This window comes from Parambassis ranga, unplaced genomic scaffold (assembly GCF_900634625.1).
Source record: "Parambassis ranga unplaced genomic scaffold, fParRan2.1 scaffold_21_arrow_ctg1, whole genome shotgun sequence".
NCBI lineage: Eukaryota > Metazoa > Chordata > Actinopteri > Ambassidae > Parambassis > Parambassis ranga.
In genome coordinates, this window is record NW_021144767.1 from 1,706,757 (window position 1) to 1,728,432 (window position 21,676).

The 21,676-nt window shown below is 42.8% G+C and overlaps 1 protein-coding gene across 1 annotated transcript; it reads left to right on the forward strand.

Moving 5' to 3' along the window:
• Positions 1 to 4,278: 4,278 nt before the first annotated feature.
• On the forward strand, positions 4,279 to 19,151 carry LOC114429854 (NACHT, LRR and PYD domains-containing protein 12-like; the record flags this gene model as incomplete). Its single annotated transcript, XM_028398469.1, has 8 exons — positions 4,279 to 4,359; positions 4,402 to 4,551; positions 11,451 to 11,652; positions 11,872 to 13,684; positions 13,775 to 13,948; positions 14,061 to 14,234; positions 15,066 to 15,112; positions 18,661 to 19,151. Coding segments are annotated over exons 1-8 (3,132 nt in total), but the record flags the coding sequence as incomplete, so codon positions are not given.
• Between the last annotated feature and the right edge of the window lie 2,525 nt (positions 19,152 to 21,676).

Below are 21,676 nucleotides of genomic sequence, written 5' to 3' on the forward strand. Positions count from 1 at the left end.
CCCCTGTGAGCCTGCACTGCAGGACAAAGCGGGTTACTAGAGAACGAATGGATTTGTGAGGATCAGTTGTAATTACGCATGTGTACCACTAGAATGCACTAATTACCTGTCACTATGTGTGGATATATAATCTGAGTTTGAGAGAGGGAGCGATTGTATAACATCTCATCTGCTGCTGTCTGTCAGGAAATGAACAAGAAGTAACTCCAGAGAAACCACGACTTTAACCCTATCTACCCCAAGGGACCCAAATTTGGGGGCTTTTTCATGCACCCAAAGAATAAAAGCCATATAACACTGTACTAACCATGTAAACAATAATCACATTGCATATCAAATTAAACATTGGAAACTCTACTACAAGCACATATAAGCCATCTTTACACACATCAAACATAACTTCAACACCATGCAAATCAATCATCACTCATCAAAATAAAATTCTCATATCAAAGTCGACACACTTGCCACATTCTTATTGCTAGCTCTGTGATACTTTAAGTCACACAAACAAGGTGTCATATGAAAGCTGAGACTTCACCAATTGACACTCTTACAGTTGTTTTGCTATATTATAAATATTTGGTGAATTAGAATATAAAGAACATAAAAGTAAAAAAATCATGAGTAATAAAAAATTCTGTCTTTCTTCTGTAAATTTGCAATAATCAGTCATATTTGTGTCAGGGTTCGTCAGGGGGAGGACACAATTGCAGAGGCACAGAGCGGTTACAGCTAACAAAAAGCTCCTTATTCAAAGCCAGGAAGGCAAAACAACACAAAAACCAACAATCACACTCAGCGTGGTAAAACTACATAAAGGAAAACAGGCACAGGGCGTAAAAAGGCAGGAACAAAAACATAAGAACAAAGCAACTACCTGGAGCACCCTGAGGTCAGGCAGAAGTACATGGCATGGTAGGCGAGGATCAAGGCATGGCATGGACGAGACAAGGACAGAAACAAACCCTACACCGGACAAGACGAACTAGCAAAGACAGAGGGGAAGACACAGACTATATACAAAGGGACCAGGGAAGACAACGGGACACAGGTACCACACATGAGGGCAGGTGATCACACAAGGAGGGAAACCACAGGAAGTAAAACTCAAGACAATGCACGGGGGGGGCAGGACTACCAAAGTAAAACAGGAAGCACAAGACAAGACAAGAACTAAACACAAACCCAGAGAAACAAAACACCAGGACTACAGGAAAATAACTAAACACAGATTAAACTAAAAACCCAAAACCAGGAAAACAAAACCATAAACAAACACCAGGTCGTGACAATTTGAGGGCAATAAACGCTTGGTTCAGATAGGCCAACATGTCTGTGTTTATTCAAGACTAAAAATATTAGGATTAGACATTTATTATGTTTGTGGAGGACTTTTTTGGGGGGAGAATGTGGCAACGGTCATTTAGCTTACAATGCATTTTCTTTGGTGAGTATAGCACTAATATTACTACTACCTGTCAAATCTACTGGTTCTGACCTTTTGATAGAGGTGTCAATCACCCTAATCAACCTGCATATTTGACAAGGTATTAGCTTAGCATTAGGTGGGCGTGGCCTATCTGCTTTATACATCTGTTATAACCTATAGATGTGTAATAATGTATGTATACAAGTAGAAACTGATGTGAATAGAAGTGATGAACACCAATAGTGACTTAAACGTGGAATATATAGTTTGGTTCATTAAATTTTAAGACATTTAAAAATTTCTACATAGGTTGGACTAAACCCTCTGTAATTTTGTTTCCCTTAATTAGAATGAAATAAAAACTTGGCAGACATAATGTCCACAAACTTAGCACCAGATTGAGATAAGTAGATTGCTTCATCTACATCATTTGTAAGGAGATATTCATTGTAAAAGTGTAGATTTTCAACAGACGAGGACATTTTTGATCATTTCTGCTTTGTGCCATCTTAATTTACAAAGAGCCAGAGGCATACAAACTAATACTTACACAACTGTGAACATCAGCAGCTCAGTGAAACAACACAGAAAATAAAATCACTGTTTCCTAAAACAAATCTGCTAACACACAACAAAGAAGATTTACATTCAGGATTTTTTAAACTGTGCAGCTCAGTGAACACAAACATCACAGAAAGTCATCCAGTCGGACCGGTTCTGACACTCCCTGCATTTCTCACTGATCATGTGACCTGAGAGTTTGTTCAACTACAAGTAAAAAACACACTGATCTGATAAACTCAGCATAAACCAACATTTTCTATTTAAAGTGGTTTTAGACGAGTTGTTCTGAGTTTCAGAGAGGGAGCGATTGTAGAACAGACGTTTCAGTTAAACAACAATAAAGATCAATCAGTTACACTGCAGTAAAATCAATGAGGTGGTCAAACTGATCACTGATCAGATATTGACAGATTCTCACCTGCTGAGTCAGCTCTGACTTCCAGAAGTTTCCAGCTTCATGTGTGGAGCTGCTCATCTGCTGCTGTCTGTCAGGAAATGAACAAGAAGTAACTCCAGAGAAACCACGCCTTGAAAACAGGACACCTGACACAACACTGACATGAATGGGTTAACAGTGGATAGAACAGGTCTGAGTGCAGAGTCACCCAGCTGTCAGACCGGTTCTGACACTTCCTTCATATTTCACTGATCATGAGACCTGAGGGCTGATTGTAAAGAAAAACACCAGAAGTTACACAACTTGTTGTGAAGCATCAGTTACAGTGTGACTCTGACCTGTGTTGTTGTGTTGAGCAGATGGAAATGCACTGTGCTGCTTCAGACATGACTTTCATCTGTCAGCTTTGCATCACATGCTACATGACTGCAAAACACTTTGTGCACTTCTTATGTCTGTGTCTGTGTTTTTACAGCAGCAGTGACATCATGAGCAGAGCAGCTCCACCTCTGCAATGTGGCCGGAGTGATGTCAGAACCAGACTGACTGAAAGATTGACCATATTTTCTGGATCTGGTGCTCATATAGCTGTCTGGACTTAGCGACCTATCGACCAATCAGAAAATTGAATTCCTTGTTGCCAGGTGAGGTCTGAGGCTCAGCTGCAAGCACACGTTCCATGAATGCTCGGAGCTCAAAGTGTGGACAAGCTAGAGAACGTCAGGAGAGGGACAGAACAGCTGCCATCACATCTGTGATGAGACGTCAGGACACAGGCTGACTAATTCTATATTTTAATATATAAATAAGTCGCATCTGAGTATAAGTCGCACCCCCAGCCAAAGGATGAAAACAAGTGGGACTTATAGTCCGGAAAATACGGTACTTTATGAATCCCTGTAGGGAAGCCTTTAATCACCAGGAGCCCTCACTCTGGAACCAGGTGTAAATCTGGATTAAAGAGGCAGAAACCACCTCCACCTTTAAGACCAGACCTACAACCTTTGTGTTTAGCAGGTGGTGCAGCTAGTCTACACTGTAGTGTGTAGGGCTGATCCATCCATTTCATTATTTACAGTGTTTATAAGGTTATTATAGTGAAATATATCAGTGTCCTCTGCAAATAATATGCATGTTAATCATTTAGATACATTGAATACATCATTAATGTACAAGTTGAATATTTTAGGGCCTAATACTGACCCCTGGTGGTCATCACAAGCAATAAGATAAGATAAGATAAGATAAGATAAAACTTTATTAATCCCGAAGGAAATTCTTGTGCCAGAGGTATCAAGTTACATTAAATGCAGTTAAGTACAGAGTATAAGAGTATAAGTGTCACTATAATAATAGACAATGCTATACAATGCTAAGACACCTAGAAGAAAACTGCCATCTCCACATATTGTACTCTGTCAGTTAAATCAGTTATTTAATAACTGATGTTCTTCAATAAATGTTTCTAAGCGATCATTAAACAGTGTTTCAAGGACTTTAGAGAAGTGAGGCAGCAGTGAGGCTGGTCTGTAGTGTGTGAAGTTCTGTTTGTTTCCATTTTTGAACAGTGCTGCAACTTTTCATGTCCATTGGGACACAGATGCTTTGAAGTGACAGGTTCCAGATGTGTGTTAAGGCTGTTGTCATGTTATTAATCAGCTTTTTACTGATATATACATATCAATAGCAGGACAGTCTGTGGAGAAGTTCTTTTTATGTGTTGACAGTATTGATCACTTCTTGCTCACTAACTGCAGACAGAGAGATTCAGTTACTATTGATGGTTCTGATATTTAGCTCTGTTACATGATCAGGGATTTTGGATGCTAGGTCTGGACCAACTGTCTCATTCATATTGCATTACATTTCTGTTTATGACTTGATGATGGGAGCAGTTGATCCAATGTTCTCCAGTTCTCCAAAGTGGGAGTACACATTCTGCTACACAATGGTTCAACACATGACAGTAATGTAATGTCACATGACAGTGTATTTATCTCTGTGTCAGTGGAGCAGAACAGCTGATGAGGCTCTTGTTCATGTGGTGGTGAAAGCCCCCCAGTCTTTCTCTATAGTGGCTGATCAGGGCTTTAAAGATTCTGTGGGAAAGCCAGACCCCACATCCAGCCTGCCTTCTAGAAAGGCTCTAAAGAAGATGGTGGATGACAAATATGAGAAGGAGGCCGAGGCTCAACTGCAGAGGGTGGAGGGAGGGAGTCTGACTTCAGACATGTGGACCTCCATTAATATGGATGCACATCTTCAGTCACTTGCCGTCTTGTCCTCAACAATGCAAAGCTAACAGATAGCAACTGGCTAACGACTATGAGACTGCTGGAGGGGACTGGTTGACAGCCCTGTGTTCTTGCTGTGAGTATGTGCAAACCTCTGTCCTTAACAGAGGAGGTGGCCTCAGACATCATCTTTGTAGTCGTTAGCCAGTCATTATAACAGCAGACTCAGACAGCCAGGCCAACACAGGTAAGTATGGACACATTTAGTGCTATTGTTTGTTTGACCCAGACCCACCCACTGAGGTCCTCCTCCACATATAAACCATGTTTCCCACCAACAGGTAGAACTGATGAAGCTGCTTGGAGGAGCAGAGAAACGTCTTCAAGAAAACTCTACAAGTCCAGACGCCTTGCTTCAGTGGTCTCTATGAACATGACCTGGATGACATGTAAACATACAGTGTGCTCTTTGTAATCTGTATTCTGGCTCTAAAACAAGTGCCCCTTGTGAGGGTTGAAGTCACAATCTTCAGATTATGAGGCTGACTCGCTGCCTACTGCACTAACGAGGCTCAGAAAGAGGTGAAACATGGTCTTTTCTCTTTTTCTTCTTTAAATAAAGACATCTACAGTGCTCATGCTGGCTACTGCACCAACAAACATTCTTAATTTAAATCAAATGAATGTGTTCTATAAAAAGGCTCTAAAGGTAAAACATCACAGTAATTCTTCCTGTGACACCTTCACTACCAGTGATGGTAAGTGCTCTTGTTTCAAATGTGATGTGCACTGTACCACTGAAGCTCGTCTGTGAAGTGTAGTGCCTCTGTGTGTGTGTCACAGTGATGTTAACAGAAGTCAGATAGGTCTGTTAACACATATAAAAACAACATGCTGAACAACAGCATAGATGTGAAGGTGAATATATGTCCCCTCACATGTTCCTCAGTTAAAAGGGTCATTGCATTGGCCGGGAATCGAACCCGGGCCTCCCGCGTGGCAGGCGCGAATTCTACCACTGAACCACCAATGCTGTGAAAAGCTGACATCTAGTGGTGCCATCGCAGGTTGCAGCCTCCTCATTCCAAAATCAATCCCTCCTCCACATAAAGTCAAAAGTTATAAATTCACCTCATTACATGAGCGGTTGTGTGTAATGACGCGGCTCACCAGCAGAGGGCGTGTGACGGAGCAACAAGCAGAAACTACAGGGGAGAAGAGACACAACAAAGATCAGAACAGACACACTCAGCTCTTCTCTCTGAGACCATGATGATACCGTCACATATCATCACTGCACATGTTTTTGGCTGCACGTCTGGAAATGAGAGGAGACAGAACATTATCATACATGTTGCATAAGTAAAGTCACATGACTTGCACCACTGTAAATAAAGGAAATCACATATTCTCAGACTCTTAGAGCATAGAGCTGAAGGATGAATGTAAGACAGCAGTTTGTTGCTCTCTGACTTTTCTGCCATGTTCAGTTCGTAGCTGCAACACAAGCACAGTCAAAGTGTAGTTATGATCAGCTGAGAGCGGGAGGCGGTCCTTGAACACACCATGAGAACCGCGGAGACTCAATCCAAGGCAGCTCCTCTGCAGGCTGAATGTTCCGCTCGTGTTTTCTGTGTGTGGATGAAAGAGTCCAGATGAGTGTGGGAGCAGCGCTGCAGGCCGACAGTGAAGGAGCTGCTAGCGGACTGTGTCTCTTCATGTTCAGCTCATGTGGAGCTCTGATGATCTCTGCACTTTGCTGCTGGAGAGAGTCCGCGCGCTGCGCAGCGGCTTCTCCCTCTTCTTCCTCTCAGAGATGAAGTCAGACTATCAGAGCTCCATCAGAAGCTGTTTTCCAGCTGAGCCGCATGTTGCTTCAGAGACTCAGAGGACAACCCGACATCTGCTGACGTCACTTTGTCCCAGAGTCCGGCTGTTGCAGCAGCATCAGACCCTGATGATGGTGCAGACAGACTTCTATCAGAGCTGCTCGCTGCTTCTCTCGCTGAGCAGGTTGAATAAAGTCCATCACTGTTCTGTTTGTGTCACAGCTGTTATCATGTAAACAGACACAGACAGAGCAACAACAGGGAGGCTGCTGCAAAAATCAGCTTCATGTTTCCAGTGTGAGGGCGCCCCCTGCTGGAGACGTGTCCTGGTTTAAAGGCGTGGCTTCTGTGGACTTACTTTCGTTTTTGAGCTCCTGTCAGACAGACTGCAGCAGAACCAGCAGCTCCACACACGAAGGTGGAAACTTCTGGAAGTCAGGACTGATTCAGCAGGTGAGTCTGTCGATATCTGATCAATCATCAGTGTGATCACCTCATTGATCTTTGCTGCCTGTAACTGATGGATCTTTATTGTAGTAAGTCCCTGAAACGCGGAACCAACAACAAGCGTCTCTGTTGATCGTTCTCTCTGTAAAGTTCAGCAGCTTCATTTGCTCTGAAACTCAGATCGACTCGTTCAAAGCTTCAAGCGGAGAAAAGGTCGCTTTATTCTGACTTTATCAGATCAGTCTGTTTCCGGTTTGACGCGCCTGTGCTGCGCAACAGCCGCGCGCCACGTTACGTAAGTTTGGTTGGTTTAAAGTTCATGGTGCGTTCAGGTGCATCTGGTTGAATTGAGTTCAGATGATTCTTATGACTAAAACTAAAACATTTATAAATGCATCAGTTTGTCATGTTTTACTTTTCATGAATTCATATTGATGATTGAAACTCATCAGAAGAAACATTTTCTCTTCAAGGGTTCATAAATATGTGAATCTAATATTTGCCATGAGGAGAAGTGTGTCAGTCCTCAGAGCTCAGACAGTAGCTGCTCATGTGTTTGTCCTTTCTATAGAAAACAGTCCACAGACTGTTACAGAGGAAGGTCTCAGTGCTTCACTCAGTCTGTTCACACTGTGACAGAAACACACATGAACACATGTTCATTTATTCACATGTTCACACATGGAGAGAAGTGACAGAATTCTGAAGCAAACACTGAATGTGTGTGTGCACTGTTCCACTTACAGCATGTGACATCAATAATAACAGCATCAGAGATGTTGGTGTGTTTACAGACTCACCAAAATAAAAGCCTGAGAACCAAACCTGGTCTGAGGCTCTGATGCTAAGCTAACAGCATGATTAGCCTGTTAGCATCTACATGAAGGATCAATAACAACATGCTGACTGTGTGTTTCTGTGTCATGTTGCTGTGTTTGTGTGAAGGTGTGAGCTCTGCTATGAGTCAGTGTGAGGACAGAGAGGAGGGAGTCCCTCCCTCTAAAAGCCCTCTGTGTGGGGACCATGAGAGCCGGACCAAAGCTCAGAGGTAAGAGGACCGTCTCTGACTGTCCATGACTCTTCTCCATGTCAGAGCTCACACTCACATTATTCACACATCTGTTTGTTCAAGAACAAAGCAGCAGCACACTGCACACTCTGCTGGACCTGGGCCTGGACCTGGACCTGGACCTGGACCTGGACCTGGACCTGGACCTGGACCTGGGCCTGGACCTGCCAGCTGTGTGTCCATGAAGAGTGATTGGTCAAAGGATCATCCCATTTATTTCAAAGATGTTGATCCATCTGAGGGTCAAAGGTCAGAGTTAATGTCACAGCTGCAGTTTGTTTCCATCATTATTAAACATTTAAAGTGTAACATCAGCATCATTTTTCCAGAAGAAGCTCAGAGTCAGTGTTTGTGATTCTATCAGGATCCAGGATGTGAGAGCAGACTCTGCTGGACCTGGACCCAGCTGTGTGTCCATGAAAAGTGATCGGTCGATGGGTAGGCCCATTTATTTCAAAGCTGATCAGCCATCTGATGATCAAAGGTAAGAATCACTCTGGAAGTGTCTCCATGCTGTGATGAGCTCTGCTGGACTCTTGGGGTTGTATGTGTCTGTTTGCTCTGCAGGTGGTTGATGGTTTGGAGCATCTGTAGCACAGAGTAATGCATATTTACAGTGCTGCTTCAAAGTGTATGAATCATTTAAAATCTTCTATATGTCTGCATAAACATGACTTAAACATCTGCCTCACTGTACTAGAAAGGCAGCCCACTGAAACAAAGTATGGAAAGACATTTCAGTAATAAAACATTTAAATAAATGATAGATTCATACACTGTATGTAAATATTATACTAACAGACGATGCTCCGCTAGTACATTAGGCTAATACAGCAATACTGTGTATTTGAACTCTTAAAACAAAGACAGCGAGTAAAGGATCCATACTTCAGTTCAATGTGAATCAGTCTGTCATTAACAGATTCATGTTAGCAGACCGTAGCTAAAACTGACATCATGACTGACACACAGCATGCAGCATGACACCTTCACTCTTCATCTCCATCTGGACTCGTCTGAACCACATGCAGTCCAGCAGTAAAGTTTATTTGTCGGCCTGCAGAATTCAGCATTGATCGTGTTTCGGGTCATATTTATGCAGAAATATAGAAAGTTTGACCAACTTCCCAAAACGACTGTAGCTGTCAGCCTATATGTAGCTAGGAGCTAGTCTCCTCCTCCTCAGATTCCCAGGGTCCTGGTTTGGATTTTTGCACGTACCTCACACTGCTGATTATTCTGACTTGAACACAGCCTGTGCAGAACTTTAAGGTGGCTTCTGTTCTTTGGTGTTTTTGGTTGAATTTGGTCAAATTGTGATCAAATAAATTGTGTGATAACAGTTTTTTAGTCTCTTGTAGTGGCCATCATGGACACTGATCCAGCTCTGTGTCCATGAAAAGTGAACATTTCAAAAATGTTGATACCACTTTAAGTCCTGTTTCTGTAACTTAGCAGAGTTCTTTAATGATCATGTGGGTCTGCTTGGCTCTGTAAAAGACCCATAAGCAGGTCTGTGTTTGTAGATGTATAATAGAAAGTATCAGTATGTATTTATGTTGTCATGTTATCATCTCATGGTGGTTTCTGAAGGCTTTAAGTAAAGGAAATAACAAAGGTCTGCAGTGTGATGATATAGACTCTATATCATCACACTGCAACATTGTCTGACTGCGATTCATTACAAACCCATCCTGCTGTACATCGTTTAATGTTAAAGAAAGAGAAACATGATGAGTGGAAGATTTAACTGAACTCTTACAGCTGTGCTGGCAGCCATTAAAGCAGAATATGTGAAGAAGAACAAATTACAAACCTGCTGGATGCAGCTGAACAGTGTGGAGTCAGGATAGTTTTCAGTTTTAATACACACATTTTGTGTATTAATTAATTTTCTTCACCAGTCCATTGACTGTTGCACTTTGTATTTATTTCAGTCTGAGGTTTCAGTTTCTTTAATCTGAAATAAAGGCCTTCAATGTATTTGCCTGGGACTACTTTTATTCATGGTAACAGAGCTAGCTGTGCCCCAGGTAAACATTTCCTGCATTGAAAACTGACAATAGATATTACTGAAACATATGAACATGTGGACATAGGGGAAGCTAATAAGACACAAGCTAGACATCAGCTCAGACCTTTGACTTGGAGCAAATGTGAACAGCTGGACCTCAGGGACTTTAATTGAACCCCCCTGGTCTAAATCAATGTGAACATATGATGACAGTGGAAGTGGAATGGAACTCTTAAAGCTGTGCTTCAGTCATTAAAGCAGCAGCAACAGGTTCAACATGAGCTGGATGTGTGGAGTTGGGATAGTTTTCATTTTTTAATACAACAATGCTTGTTTGTCACCAGTCTATTGACTGTTGTGTGTCTGTTTAAAGTGAAAACACATCAAAACACTTAGTGAAGTGATTGTGTTGTTAAATGCTGATGTTTCTGTCACAGACTGCAGCAACCCAGTGTTCAGACTCCTGCTCAGGACGCCATATTTATGGTGAGTACAAACAGCTTCTAACTACAACACAACAGTCCTGGTGCTTTACAGAGACCCAGAGCCTGACCCCTGAGCAAGGCGAAGAGTGGAGGGGATGTGCGTCCATGTCTTCTTTGGTTGAAATATGGTGAAACATACAACCAGGGCACACAGTGCAGAGCAGCTCAGGTGATGTGAAGACACATTTACAGCATAGTCACATAGCATTGTTAAAATGTAGACAGCATGACTGTGTCTCTGCAAAGATGTTACATAATGTGATGAGCCACTCGGCAGAACTGAGGAAGCCACTCGGGGGAGTGGCCAAACGTCTTCAAACACAATCCTTGAGTCCAGTTGCCTCAATTTAAACTATATATACACACAGAGTGGGTGCAGGAAGTATTCAGACCCCCTTAAATGTTTCACTTTGTTATATTGCAGCCATTTGCTAAAATCATTGAAGTTCATTTTTCCTCATTAATGTCCACACAGCTCCCCATACTGACAGAAACACACAGAGTTGTTGACATGTTTGCAGATGTATTAAAAAGACAAAGTGAAATATGACATGGTCCTAAGTATCAGAGCCTTTGCTGTGACTCTCATATATTGAACTCAGGTGCGTCCATTTCTTCTGATCATCCTTCAGATGGTTCTACACCTTCATCTGAGTCCAGCTGTCTTTGATGATACTGATTGGACTTGATGAGGAAAGACACACACCTGTCTGTATAAGACCTTACAGCTCACAGTGCATGTTAGAGCAGATGAGGATCATGAGGTCAGAGGAGCTGCCTGAAGAGCTCAGAGACAGAACTGTGGTAGTAATACTTATAACTACAGCAGCTGTGCATACACAACACTTCATATCTAATGTTGTAGATTCAAGTAATACATGTATGAACATAAGCTGTAATATCATGAAACACTAAACTGTTATTCTGCTCCTAAAAGTCTGAGAGTTTATACTCTGTTGTTCTGTTCCAGCTGCTGGAGGAGAACATTGTCAGGTTTGTGAAGGATGAGCTGAAGAAGATCCAGAAGCTCCTGAGTCCAGATTACCCAGAATGCTCAGAGAGTCAGAGGGAGGATGAGGAGGATGAAGAGCAGAGGAGCAGCAGAGAGTCATTAGTGCAGATCACAGTGCACTTCCTGAGGAGGATGAAGCAGGAGGAGCTGGCTGAGCGTCTGCAGAGCAGTAAGAGGATTTAAGAGCTTTAACATGATGGAAAGAGGAAATGAAGTTTACATTTACACACTCTGCTGTTAATATGATGCAGACATCTGTGAATTCTTCTGACTGAAAACACAAACTGTTTGTCTACAACTGATGAACAGATTTCATGGAGACAGAAAATATTTATTTGACACATTTATTGTATTGTTCACTTATTAATGACATTTATTGTTTGTTCAGGAACTCCTGCTGCAGAGTGTGGACGTAAACTCAAGTCTAACCTGAGGAAGAAGTTCCAGTGTGTGTTTGAGGGGATCGCTAAAGCAGGAGAGCCGACCCTTCTGAACCAGATCTACACAGAGCTCTACATCACAGAGGGAGGGACTGCAGAGGTCAATGAGGAACATGAGGTCAGACAGATTGAAGCAGCATCCAGGAAAGCACACAGACCAGAAACAAGCATCAGACCAGAAGGCATCTTTAAAGGCTCACCTGGAAGACAGGAACCAATCAGAACAGTGATGACAAAGGGAGTGGCTGGCATCGGGAAAACAGTCCTAACACAGAAGTTCAGTCTGGACTGGGCTGAAGACAAAGGCAACCAGGACATCCAGTTCACATTTCCATTCACTTTCAGAGAGCTGAATGTGCTGAGAGAGAGAAAGTTCAGCTTGGTGGAACTTGTTCATCACTTCTTCACTGAAACCAAAGAAGCAGGAATCTGCAGCTTTCAGCACCTCCAGGTGGTCTTCATCTTTGATGGTCTGGATGAGTGTCGACTTCCTCTGGACTTCCAGAACACTGAGACCCTGACTGATGTCACAAAGTCCACCTCAGTGGATGTGCTGCTGACAAACCTCATCAGGGGGAAGCTGCTTCCCTCTGCTCGCCTCTGGATAACCACACGACCTGCAGCAGCCAATCAGATCCCTCCTGACTGTGTGGACGTGGTGACAGAGGTCAGAGGGTTCACTGACCCACAGAAGGAGGAGTACTTCAGGAAGAGGTTCAGAGAGGAGGAGCAGGCCAGCAGGATCATCTCCCACATCAAGACATCACGAAGCCTCCACATCATGTGCCACATCCCAGTCTTCTGCTGGATCACTGCTACAGTTCTGGAGGACATGTTGGAAACCAGAGAGGGAGCGGAGCTGCCCAAGACCCTGACTGAGATGTACATCCACTTCCTGGTGGTTCAGACCAAAGTGAAGAAGATCAAGTATGATGGAGGAGCTCAGACAGATCCACAGTGGAGTCCAGAGAGCAGGGAGATGATCCAGTCTCTGGGAAAACTGGCTTTTGATCAGCTGCAGAAAAGAAACCTGATCTTCTATGAGTCAGACCTGACAGAGTGTGGCATCGATATCAGAGCAGCCTCAGTGTACTCAGGAGTGTTCACACAGATCTTTAAAGAGGAGAGAGGCCTGTACCAGGACAAGGTGTTCTGCTTCATCCATCTGAGCGTTCAGGAGTTTCTGGCTGCTCTTCATGTCCATCTGACCTTCATCAGCTCTGCTGTCAACCTGCTGGAAAAACAAAAAAGAACATCTCTGTTGTCTAAAGTCTTTAGAGACAAAAGACACAAACCTGAACTAAAACACCTCCACCGGAGTGCTGTGGACAAGTCCTTACAGAGTCCAAGTGGACACCTGGACTTGTTCCTCCGCTTCCTCCTGGGTCTTTCACAGGAGACCAATCAGACTCTTCTACGGGGCCTGCTGACACAGACAGGAAGTAGCTCACAGACCAATCAGGAAACAGTCCAGTACATCAAGGAGAAGATCAGTGAGAATGTGTCTGCAGAGAGAAGCATCAATCTGTTCCACTGTCTGAATGAACTGAATGATCCTTCTCTAGTGGAGGAGATCCAACAGGCCCTGAGATCAGGACGTCTCTCCACAGATGAACTGTCTCCTGCTCAGTGGTCAGCTCTGGGCTTCATCTTACTGTCATCAGAAGAAGATCTGGAGGTGTTTGACCTGAAGAAATACTCTGCTTCAGAGGAGGCTCTTCTGAGGCTGCTGCCAGTGGTCAAAGCCTCCAACAAAGTTCTGTAGGTGGATTTATGAACCATTTCAAACATGGTTGATTTTTATATGAACAATAAAACATTGACTTTGTGTTCAATCTTTTTTTTTCTCAGACTGAGCAGCTGTAACCTCTCAAAGAGAAGCTGTGAAGCTCTGTCCTCAGTTCTCAGCTCCCAGTCCTCTAGTCTGAGAGAGCTGGATCTTAATAATAACGAGCTGCAGGATTCAGGAGTGAAGCAGCTGTCTCGTGGACTGAAGAGTCCAGACTGCAGACTGGAGACTCTCAGGTCAGGATCCAGCTTTTTGATCATCAATTAAATTCTGCTTCATGTTCATGTTGAAGATCTGTTGGATTTTCCTTCTTTCTTCTTGAGTTCATGACATGTTTTGTACCTCCAGTCTGTCAGGTTGTCTGATCACACAGGAGGGCTGTGCTTCTCTGGCCTCGGCTCTGACCTCCAACCCCTCCTATCTGAGAGAGCTGGACCTGAGCTACAATCATCCAGGAGACTCAGGAGTGAAGCTGCTGTCTGCTTTACTCAACAGTCCAGATTGTAGTCTGGACTCTCTCAGGTACACAGAGACCACAGAGCATGAGTCCTCCTCAGTCTGTCAGTTTAGCTCATATATCCACAGCTGTTGATGGATGGACTGAAACTGCAGAGAAGAAATAATCACTGATCCCTGATGTTCATCTTCCTCCATCATTAAGTGTCCATCATGTTAACTTCACATTTCTTTATACACGTTCTTCATGTCAAACTACATACAGACTGATTTTCAGTCACACTTAGTGCAGATCAAATACAAAATGATGCCCTACTTATTAATGTCCTCAGCTGTAAGAACCACTGAATTATTTCCACAAACAAATGTTCCTGAAACAATCCATATGTGAAGCTTCAGAGGAGACAACAACACAATGGTAGAAGGAGGAGTTCCTTCAGTCAGAGACAGAGAGCAGGGAGACACTACAATATTATCACTGTAAAAACTACACACAGACATGAGTGAATGTATTTATATGAAGTGTGTCAGAAACTTTTCCATCCATGACACATGTGAACCAGGCTTGTGTTTGCATATAGAGTGAAAAGAACAAACAGTCAGAGACAGTGTGGCTTGTTTGCTGCTTTGGATAAATGCACAATGCTGAGATCAAACCTACACTGTTGCTGCATGAAGAGGATTTTACAGTAAAGCACTGACAGAGAGCAATATTTCACAGAATGGAGGACATGAATAAACACAGAGCAGATCAGGAGAGACTCTTCTGGAGTCGACACAGATGAGTTTCAGTCTGTTTGTGTGTCTCTGACAAACTGAGGAACTCTGCTTCATGTTGATCAGCAGTTTGGACTCATGTTGGTTAGAAAATCATTCTGACTGTGTTTCTTCCTGCAGGGTGGAGCATGGTGGAGAGCAGAGGTTAAAACCTGGGCTGAGAAAGTGTAAGTTTGACTCAGTCTTTCCTCATGTTATTGTGCATGAGTCAGTGTTCTATCAGTCCATCAGAGCTGTTGTAGCGCAGCCTCGGCGGTTGGATTTCTTTGGTGTTTACTGGAGTTTATTACTCCCCAGCAGGAGTTTTAGGTTCCAGCTTTGTCATTGGTTTTCCTTTTTTCTCTTGTTAGGGAGCTTTAGTGTGTTGTAGTGTCTCTGTGTTTGTTTGGGCACTGCTCAGCTCTGAGTTCATGAACTGCAGCCTAACACTGAAACCAGCCTGTGTAGCTGCCGATCTGAGAGTGGGGACGAGTGGGGAGGTGCAGACATGCTGTGTGTGGGTTTCCCCTCAGCCTGGGACATAACAGAGACAACCAAAGCAGACAAAGGACAAAATCCAATAAGAGACCACAAAGGGTTGAAAAGGTCCAAACACAGGAATAAACAGCTCCACAGTCCAAAAGCAGACAGGACTCAGACACAAAGAATCTCATCCAAAGGGTCAGACTGGACTGATGGACTGAAGAGTGAAGACACTGAGACACTGAGCTGTGAGCAGCATTATTAGGGTTAGGGCGAGAAATGCCACTGTTTAAGAAAACGAGTTACCACCAAAATAAGTTTCACACGGGGTCTCTGTTTAAAGTTTGTAATCAATTAGTAACAAAACACGTTATCCGCCATGTTTCCCTGCACCGCTTCTTCCCTTTTTTCCCAATCTGCTACAAACACCCTGATTTTCAGCACAATGCAGCATTTCCATTCAACCAATCATGGGGCAGCTTTCCAACTGTCATGGCGGCGCCCTGTCAGTAGGTAGAAAGCATGTCCAGTCGTCTTTTAAATGAGTGTTTTAGCTATCTGAAATGAATAACTTTGACAGTATCCATGAGGCAGTCCTCTTTTCTTCCATGGGAAAAAAGCGGAAGCCTTCCATACAGAATCCCGAAACTCAGCTGGAGGGAAAATACCAGCCATTTCCTGTTCGCATACTAAAGAGAAAAACTTTTGTCATGCGGATCAACTGACAGCCGGCGATAATAATATTATTAGAAATAGATATATAACTACATGTTAGGCGGGACAGCTAAAACCAGTTAAACAAGCTTTTACTGACAGCTCTGAACAGACCACATTAACTTATCATTCATTTTAGTGCAGCCGCCACAACTTCCATTTCACAAACCATTTTTTTAATCTTAATTTATTATATTTCCTTTTATTTTGCTTTTTGCTTTCTTCTTCCATTTCGACTTGTCCTGAAACTTCGGCCTTCGCTGTCAACCTTCCTTTTCTTACTCACACTTGCCATTTTAGAAATGGGCAATAAAAAAAACACAGATCACTGGCAAAACAGGGTGGTGAGAGTTTGACCATGTTTGCTGCCATCTTGTGGTGAAATGTTAAATATATATAAATAATAATCATTTTTAAACGTGTGATTTCATCCTGTGGACAACAGTACTGGTGGCATATTATGACAATATTGATTTTATGACAGAGGCTTCGGCCCAGTGAACATATGAACTGGACTTTTGGTCTGTTCTACAGGAAAAACCCTCAATGATAATGCACCAACAATCCCAACCAAAGAAAGGAACATAAGGACAGAAGAACCAAACAGGAAAGAAAATAGAAATAACTATTGTATATATAACCTAGAAAATTTCACAAGACATTTTGAGTGGGCCAATGCGCGCTCACCCACACTCTGCTGCCGGTCCGCCCCATTATATACCACCAAACCTCATTCCTGATCACCGGCATATGTGAAAGATGCCACTGATGACATTTCATGCTTTTACAGTGTTTCTGATTGGTTTTATATAAGGTTTAATAGGCCCCAAGCTTCTCCATTCATTCTGAATGGAGGAATCCTAAAGATGTGGATGTGACTTTGGCTGCTATTTTATGAAGTTTGGTAAAAGACATGAACATGAGGACTCAGTATGATAAAGTCCAACTCCTTATGAGCAGTTTGCAGTTGAAATGAATATTCTGTGTAGAGGCATGCCAGACTGATAGGCTTCCAAAGTTAGCTGGGTTTTGTCAGTGATCTCACCAGTTTCCCATTATTTCCTATGAGGGGGGTTAGGTCAGCTTAAGTGGCTTGCCTGTCAAAACAAAAAGTGGCACAGACATGGGGACTCAATATGTCAGAGGTCTAATGTTTATCTACATTTTACACTTTGAATGAAGGTTCTGTGTGAAAGCATGCCCAAACACCATGCCTTCAAAGTTTTGACAGTGATTTGATGCCTGTGGGGAGGGTCGATCGCAGTTTTTCTGGATTTTTTCAAACACCGTTTATCCGATCGACACCAAACCTCAGAGGGTAGTAGTCCTGACCGAGCCGGTCGATTTGATGTATAATTTGTAGGGGTGGCTAGTGCTAGTTAGCTGTGTAATGAATTAGAGGCTTTTATTTTGAAAATCAGTGTGCGTCTGTGTAAGTGTGTGTGTCTGTGTGGGGGGGGGGGGGGGACACTCCCTAATGCATGTTAAAACATGTTTAAGTGTTTTATTTTGAAAATCTACACGTCAGCCATATCCTGTTATTGTGCAGGGTCTTTTATTTTGAAAATCCATGTTTGTGTGTCTGTGTGTTGGCAGGTGTGTATAGTGTGTGTCTGCATATTTCTGGGTGGCTTGTATGTAGTTTACCAGGCCTAGTAAGGTCTGTAATGATTTGGAGGCTTTTATTTTGAAAATCAGTGTGTGTTTGTGTGTGTGAGTGTAGTTGTGTATGTTCCTGTATGGTTGTGTGTGTGTGTGTGTGTCTGCCTCTGTATGGATCAATACAGTGAAGTTACATTGGTTTGAATGAACCCAATGCGTTGTTAATGGGAGCGGCCATCTTTGATGATGTCATCAGAGAAGTCAGTCAGAGCACCTGTGGAGGTTACCATGGAAACGGCTCCCTCAGTTTTCGGCTTCCTGGTTTTGTGACTTTTGCCTTTTTTCTCTCTCTCTCCCCATTCACCGTCTATGTCGTTCGCCCACTGGTTTTTTGCGATTTACGTGAAAACCGTACGTCGGAACGGAAAGAAAAGTCACAGCACAGGTGTCCCGGTACAGCCGGACGTCCTGTAAAAGTTTCAGGTCGCTCACATTAAAGCTGTGGGACTAGTTCTGCTGAAAATGTGTCCAGAAGAAGGAGAATAATACAGAAGCGGAATAAGTATTTACAATAGTAACAGTGGAACAATATCAGGATAGATCAGGAGGTCTGAGTCTGGTCTTTCAGTCCAGATCCTCCTCCAGACTCTGATGAAGGAGCTTTTGGATGATGCTCTTTATCCAATGATACAGTTGATGCTGCTGTTCTTCTCATGTTCTAAATGTGTCGTCTGTCTTTACTCACATTGCTGCAAATATCCAGTTTGTGTTTGAACACAAAGCTGATAGTTGTGTGTTTGTTCATTCAAACATTAGTGACAAAAAGTCTGATGATAAACTTTGTATGAATGAACAACACATCAGTCAGTAAAGACAGAATGAAGCCATCAGATGTGTCAGATGATAAACTGCAGCTGTGTCTTTTTCTCTCCATCAGATTTCTGTCAACTTGAAGTCAACACAAACTCAGTGCACACAAAGCTCAAACTGTCTGACAACAACAGGAAGGTGACACGTGTGGAGGAGGAGCAGCCATATCCTGATCATCCAGACAGATTTGACTGGTGTCTTCAGCTGCTGTGTAGAAATGTTCTGACTGGTCGCTGTTACTGGGAGGTCGAGTGGAGAGGAGGGGTTCATATATCAGTGAGTTACAGAAGAATCAGAAGGAAAGGAAACAGTGCTGACTGCATGTTTGGAGGAAACAATCAGTCCTGGAGTCTGTTCTGCTCTGATCGTTATGGTTACTCTGTCCGTCACAATAACAGAGAAACATCCATCTCCTCCTCCTCTGTCTCTCACAGAGCAGCAGTGTATGTGGACTGTCCTGCTGGCACTCTGTCCTTCTACAGAGTCTCCTCTGACACACTGATCCACCTCCACACCTTCAGCACCACATTCACTCAGCCTCTACATGCTGGGTTTGGGTTCTGGTCTCCTGGTTCCTCAGTGAGTCTGTGCTGTGTGTAGAAGCAGAGTGTGTGGAAGTGACAGCAGCTTCAACTTTGTGCTTTAAATGTTGATGATGTTTCACTTTCATTTGAATCACTGACTGTGATTTCAGGTCAGAACATGTTTTTGTCTTAGAAGCAGTGAAATGAAGAATGTGAAGCTGAATTTATGATCATGAACTTTGACATGTCCTCACAAATGAAACCCTTACATTAAGAAATGCATGATTCCATGTTGTTATGGCTCTGATATTAAAATGTAGTATTATAATAGGAGTTAATGGACCTAAGTGGAAAACACCATTTAAACTGCTGCAATACAAACACTAATAACTCCAACTCAATATTTTGGATAAACTTTGACATGACAGATATAAAATAATGCCTGAGCCTCCCAACTTGTAAAATAACTTGTCTGTCCGTTCTTTCTCTGCTCGCTCTCTCTCTCTCTCTCTCCCTCTCTCTCTCCCTCTCTCTCTCCCTCTCTCTCTCTCTCTCCCTCCCTCTCCAGCCTCATAGTTCATCACGTGAACTATACTTTATACTATACTACAGTAAACAGTCCAGAAACAACATTCAATCAAAGCGTTTAGTTTACAGCGCCTCGTATCAACAGGACGTCATGTTTGTAAATATAAAACTCATTTTTTTAATGCCGCTATCACTACTAGCATTTTAAAACTCTCCAACTACTGCTCTTTACTTACATTTAAATGTGAATTCGGCACTCCTGCCGCTGCCGCTTGCTTGGTCCGTCATTGTACTATTGGACAAAAAGTAGGCCCGCAAAGCATTGTGGGATATTTAAGGCCACGAAGGATGGTAGCGATGCATCCTCCAAATTCAGGCAAAAGGAGGACGCATTTGGAGGACGCATTTGAAGGACCCTTCGACTTTTGGCGAATTGGGACAGCCTTCGCGCAGCTTTGTGACGTAAGCGGCCTTAAAATGCGCACTCCGAAGGATGCAGACCCTGAAATGAGACACAGCTATTGTCAGACAGGCTAAGACACACAGCAGCAAAAGAGGTGAATGTAGAATCTTATATCACACAGAAAACCACACCACAGTCAGATCTTTGACATAGTACAGCTCCTAGTTTGCCAATCAATATAAATAAAAATAGGCTAACCCACACACTAGCATCAATATTACTAAGTAAAGAGGGACTGATTATCCACAGACATCTGTCAGCCATTTTGTAAGCCTGAAAACCTTCTATCAGAAAAAAGATGGCTGACATGGAAGCACAAGCAGCTCAGTATGTGATTAATACAATTTCAGGATCATCGGTGCTGTGCATAGGTGTCAGGCAGCTCAATTTACAACAGCATAGCATACAAAAAGTAACAAATATGAATCAGCATGGCTGCAAAATAAACACAGGTCAAGAAACAACCATCACCATGATGCATATAGGTCACACTGATGGTGTGTGAGTGACCCTGTTAGCAGACTGGGAGCTGTACTTGTTATTTAAAGTTCATTACTAATCCAGGACTTCTGTTAATTACTCACAAACACAGAAAGGTCCCTGCAATCTACAACCACATATCAATGAGCTAAAAAAGGCTAACCCACACATGAGCATCCATGTTACTACTACAAAGAGGCAGCTGATTATCCACAGTCCACACACAGAAACAAAATGGCTGACATGGGAGCACAAGACAAAATGGCTGCCAGAGGCCATGACTGACAAAGTTCAGATCACGTCTTCTGTAGACAGCCTCACTGCTTAATGTAATGAACAGCATAACACAAAAACAAGTCTGAAGCAGCATAGAGGCAAAGTCAGCACAAACCAACAACAACCAGCAGGTGCATTCTCACAGCTTTAGTCTGTCCCTCAGCCACATTACACACGTACTATAAACACCAGTCTGTCAACCTGATTTAAATCGTATAAACTGCCAGTGATGAAAGAGTGAAGCACACATTTGCATCAGAAGCAGCAGAACAACACACAACACACACAAGAACTACATCTGTCAATTAGTAAAAAGGCTGTCCCACATATTAATGCTACCAAGGTGATGACAGTGTGCTTTAACACAGCACTCATCATCTATGGCCTCTCCTTATTACACTTTCAGTCACAACACACTGCACTAACCACAGTAACCAAACATGGCAGACCACAGTCATTTACCCAGTCACAGCTGCACTGATGCTTTTACACTGTCCCACACAACTTCATTCATTGAGAGCATTATAGCACCAAAGCAGCACATTAATATGAAACCACACATGATTAGGACTCACTGACCCTGTTAGCCTTTCACATGCAGCAAAATATCAATGCATCTTCAAACAATTAAGCAACATATTTCCCCCACTGAGGTATCACTAATTACTGGCACTTGTTATAGACAACAGAAAAACAAAAGAAATAGATAATCTAATTTTTTGTCAGCAATAACAGTGATTTCAGTAAGCAACATAAAAGGTTGTAATGTGTCCACACAACCAGTTAGGGGAACTACTCATTTTGATAACTAT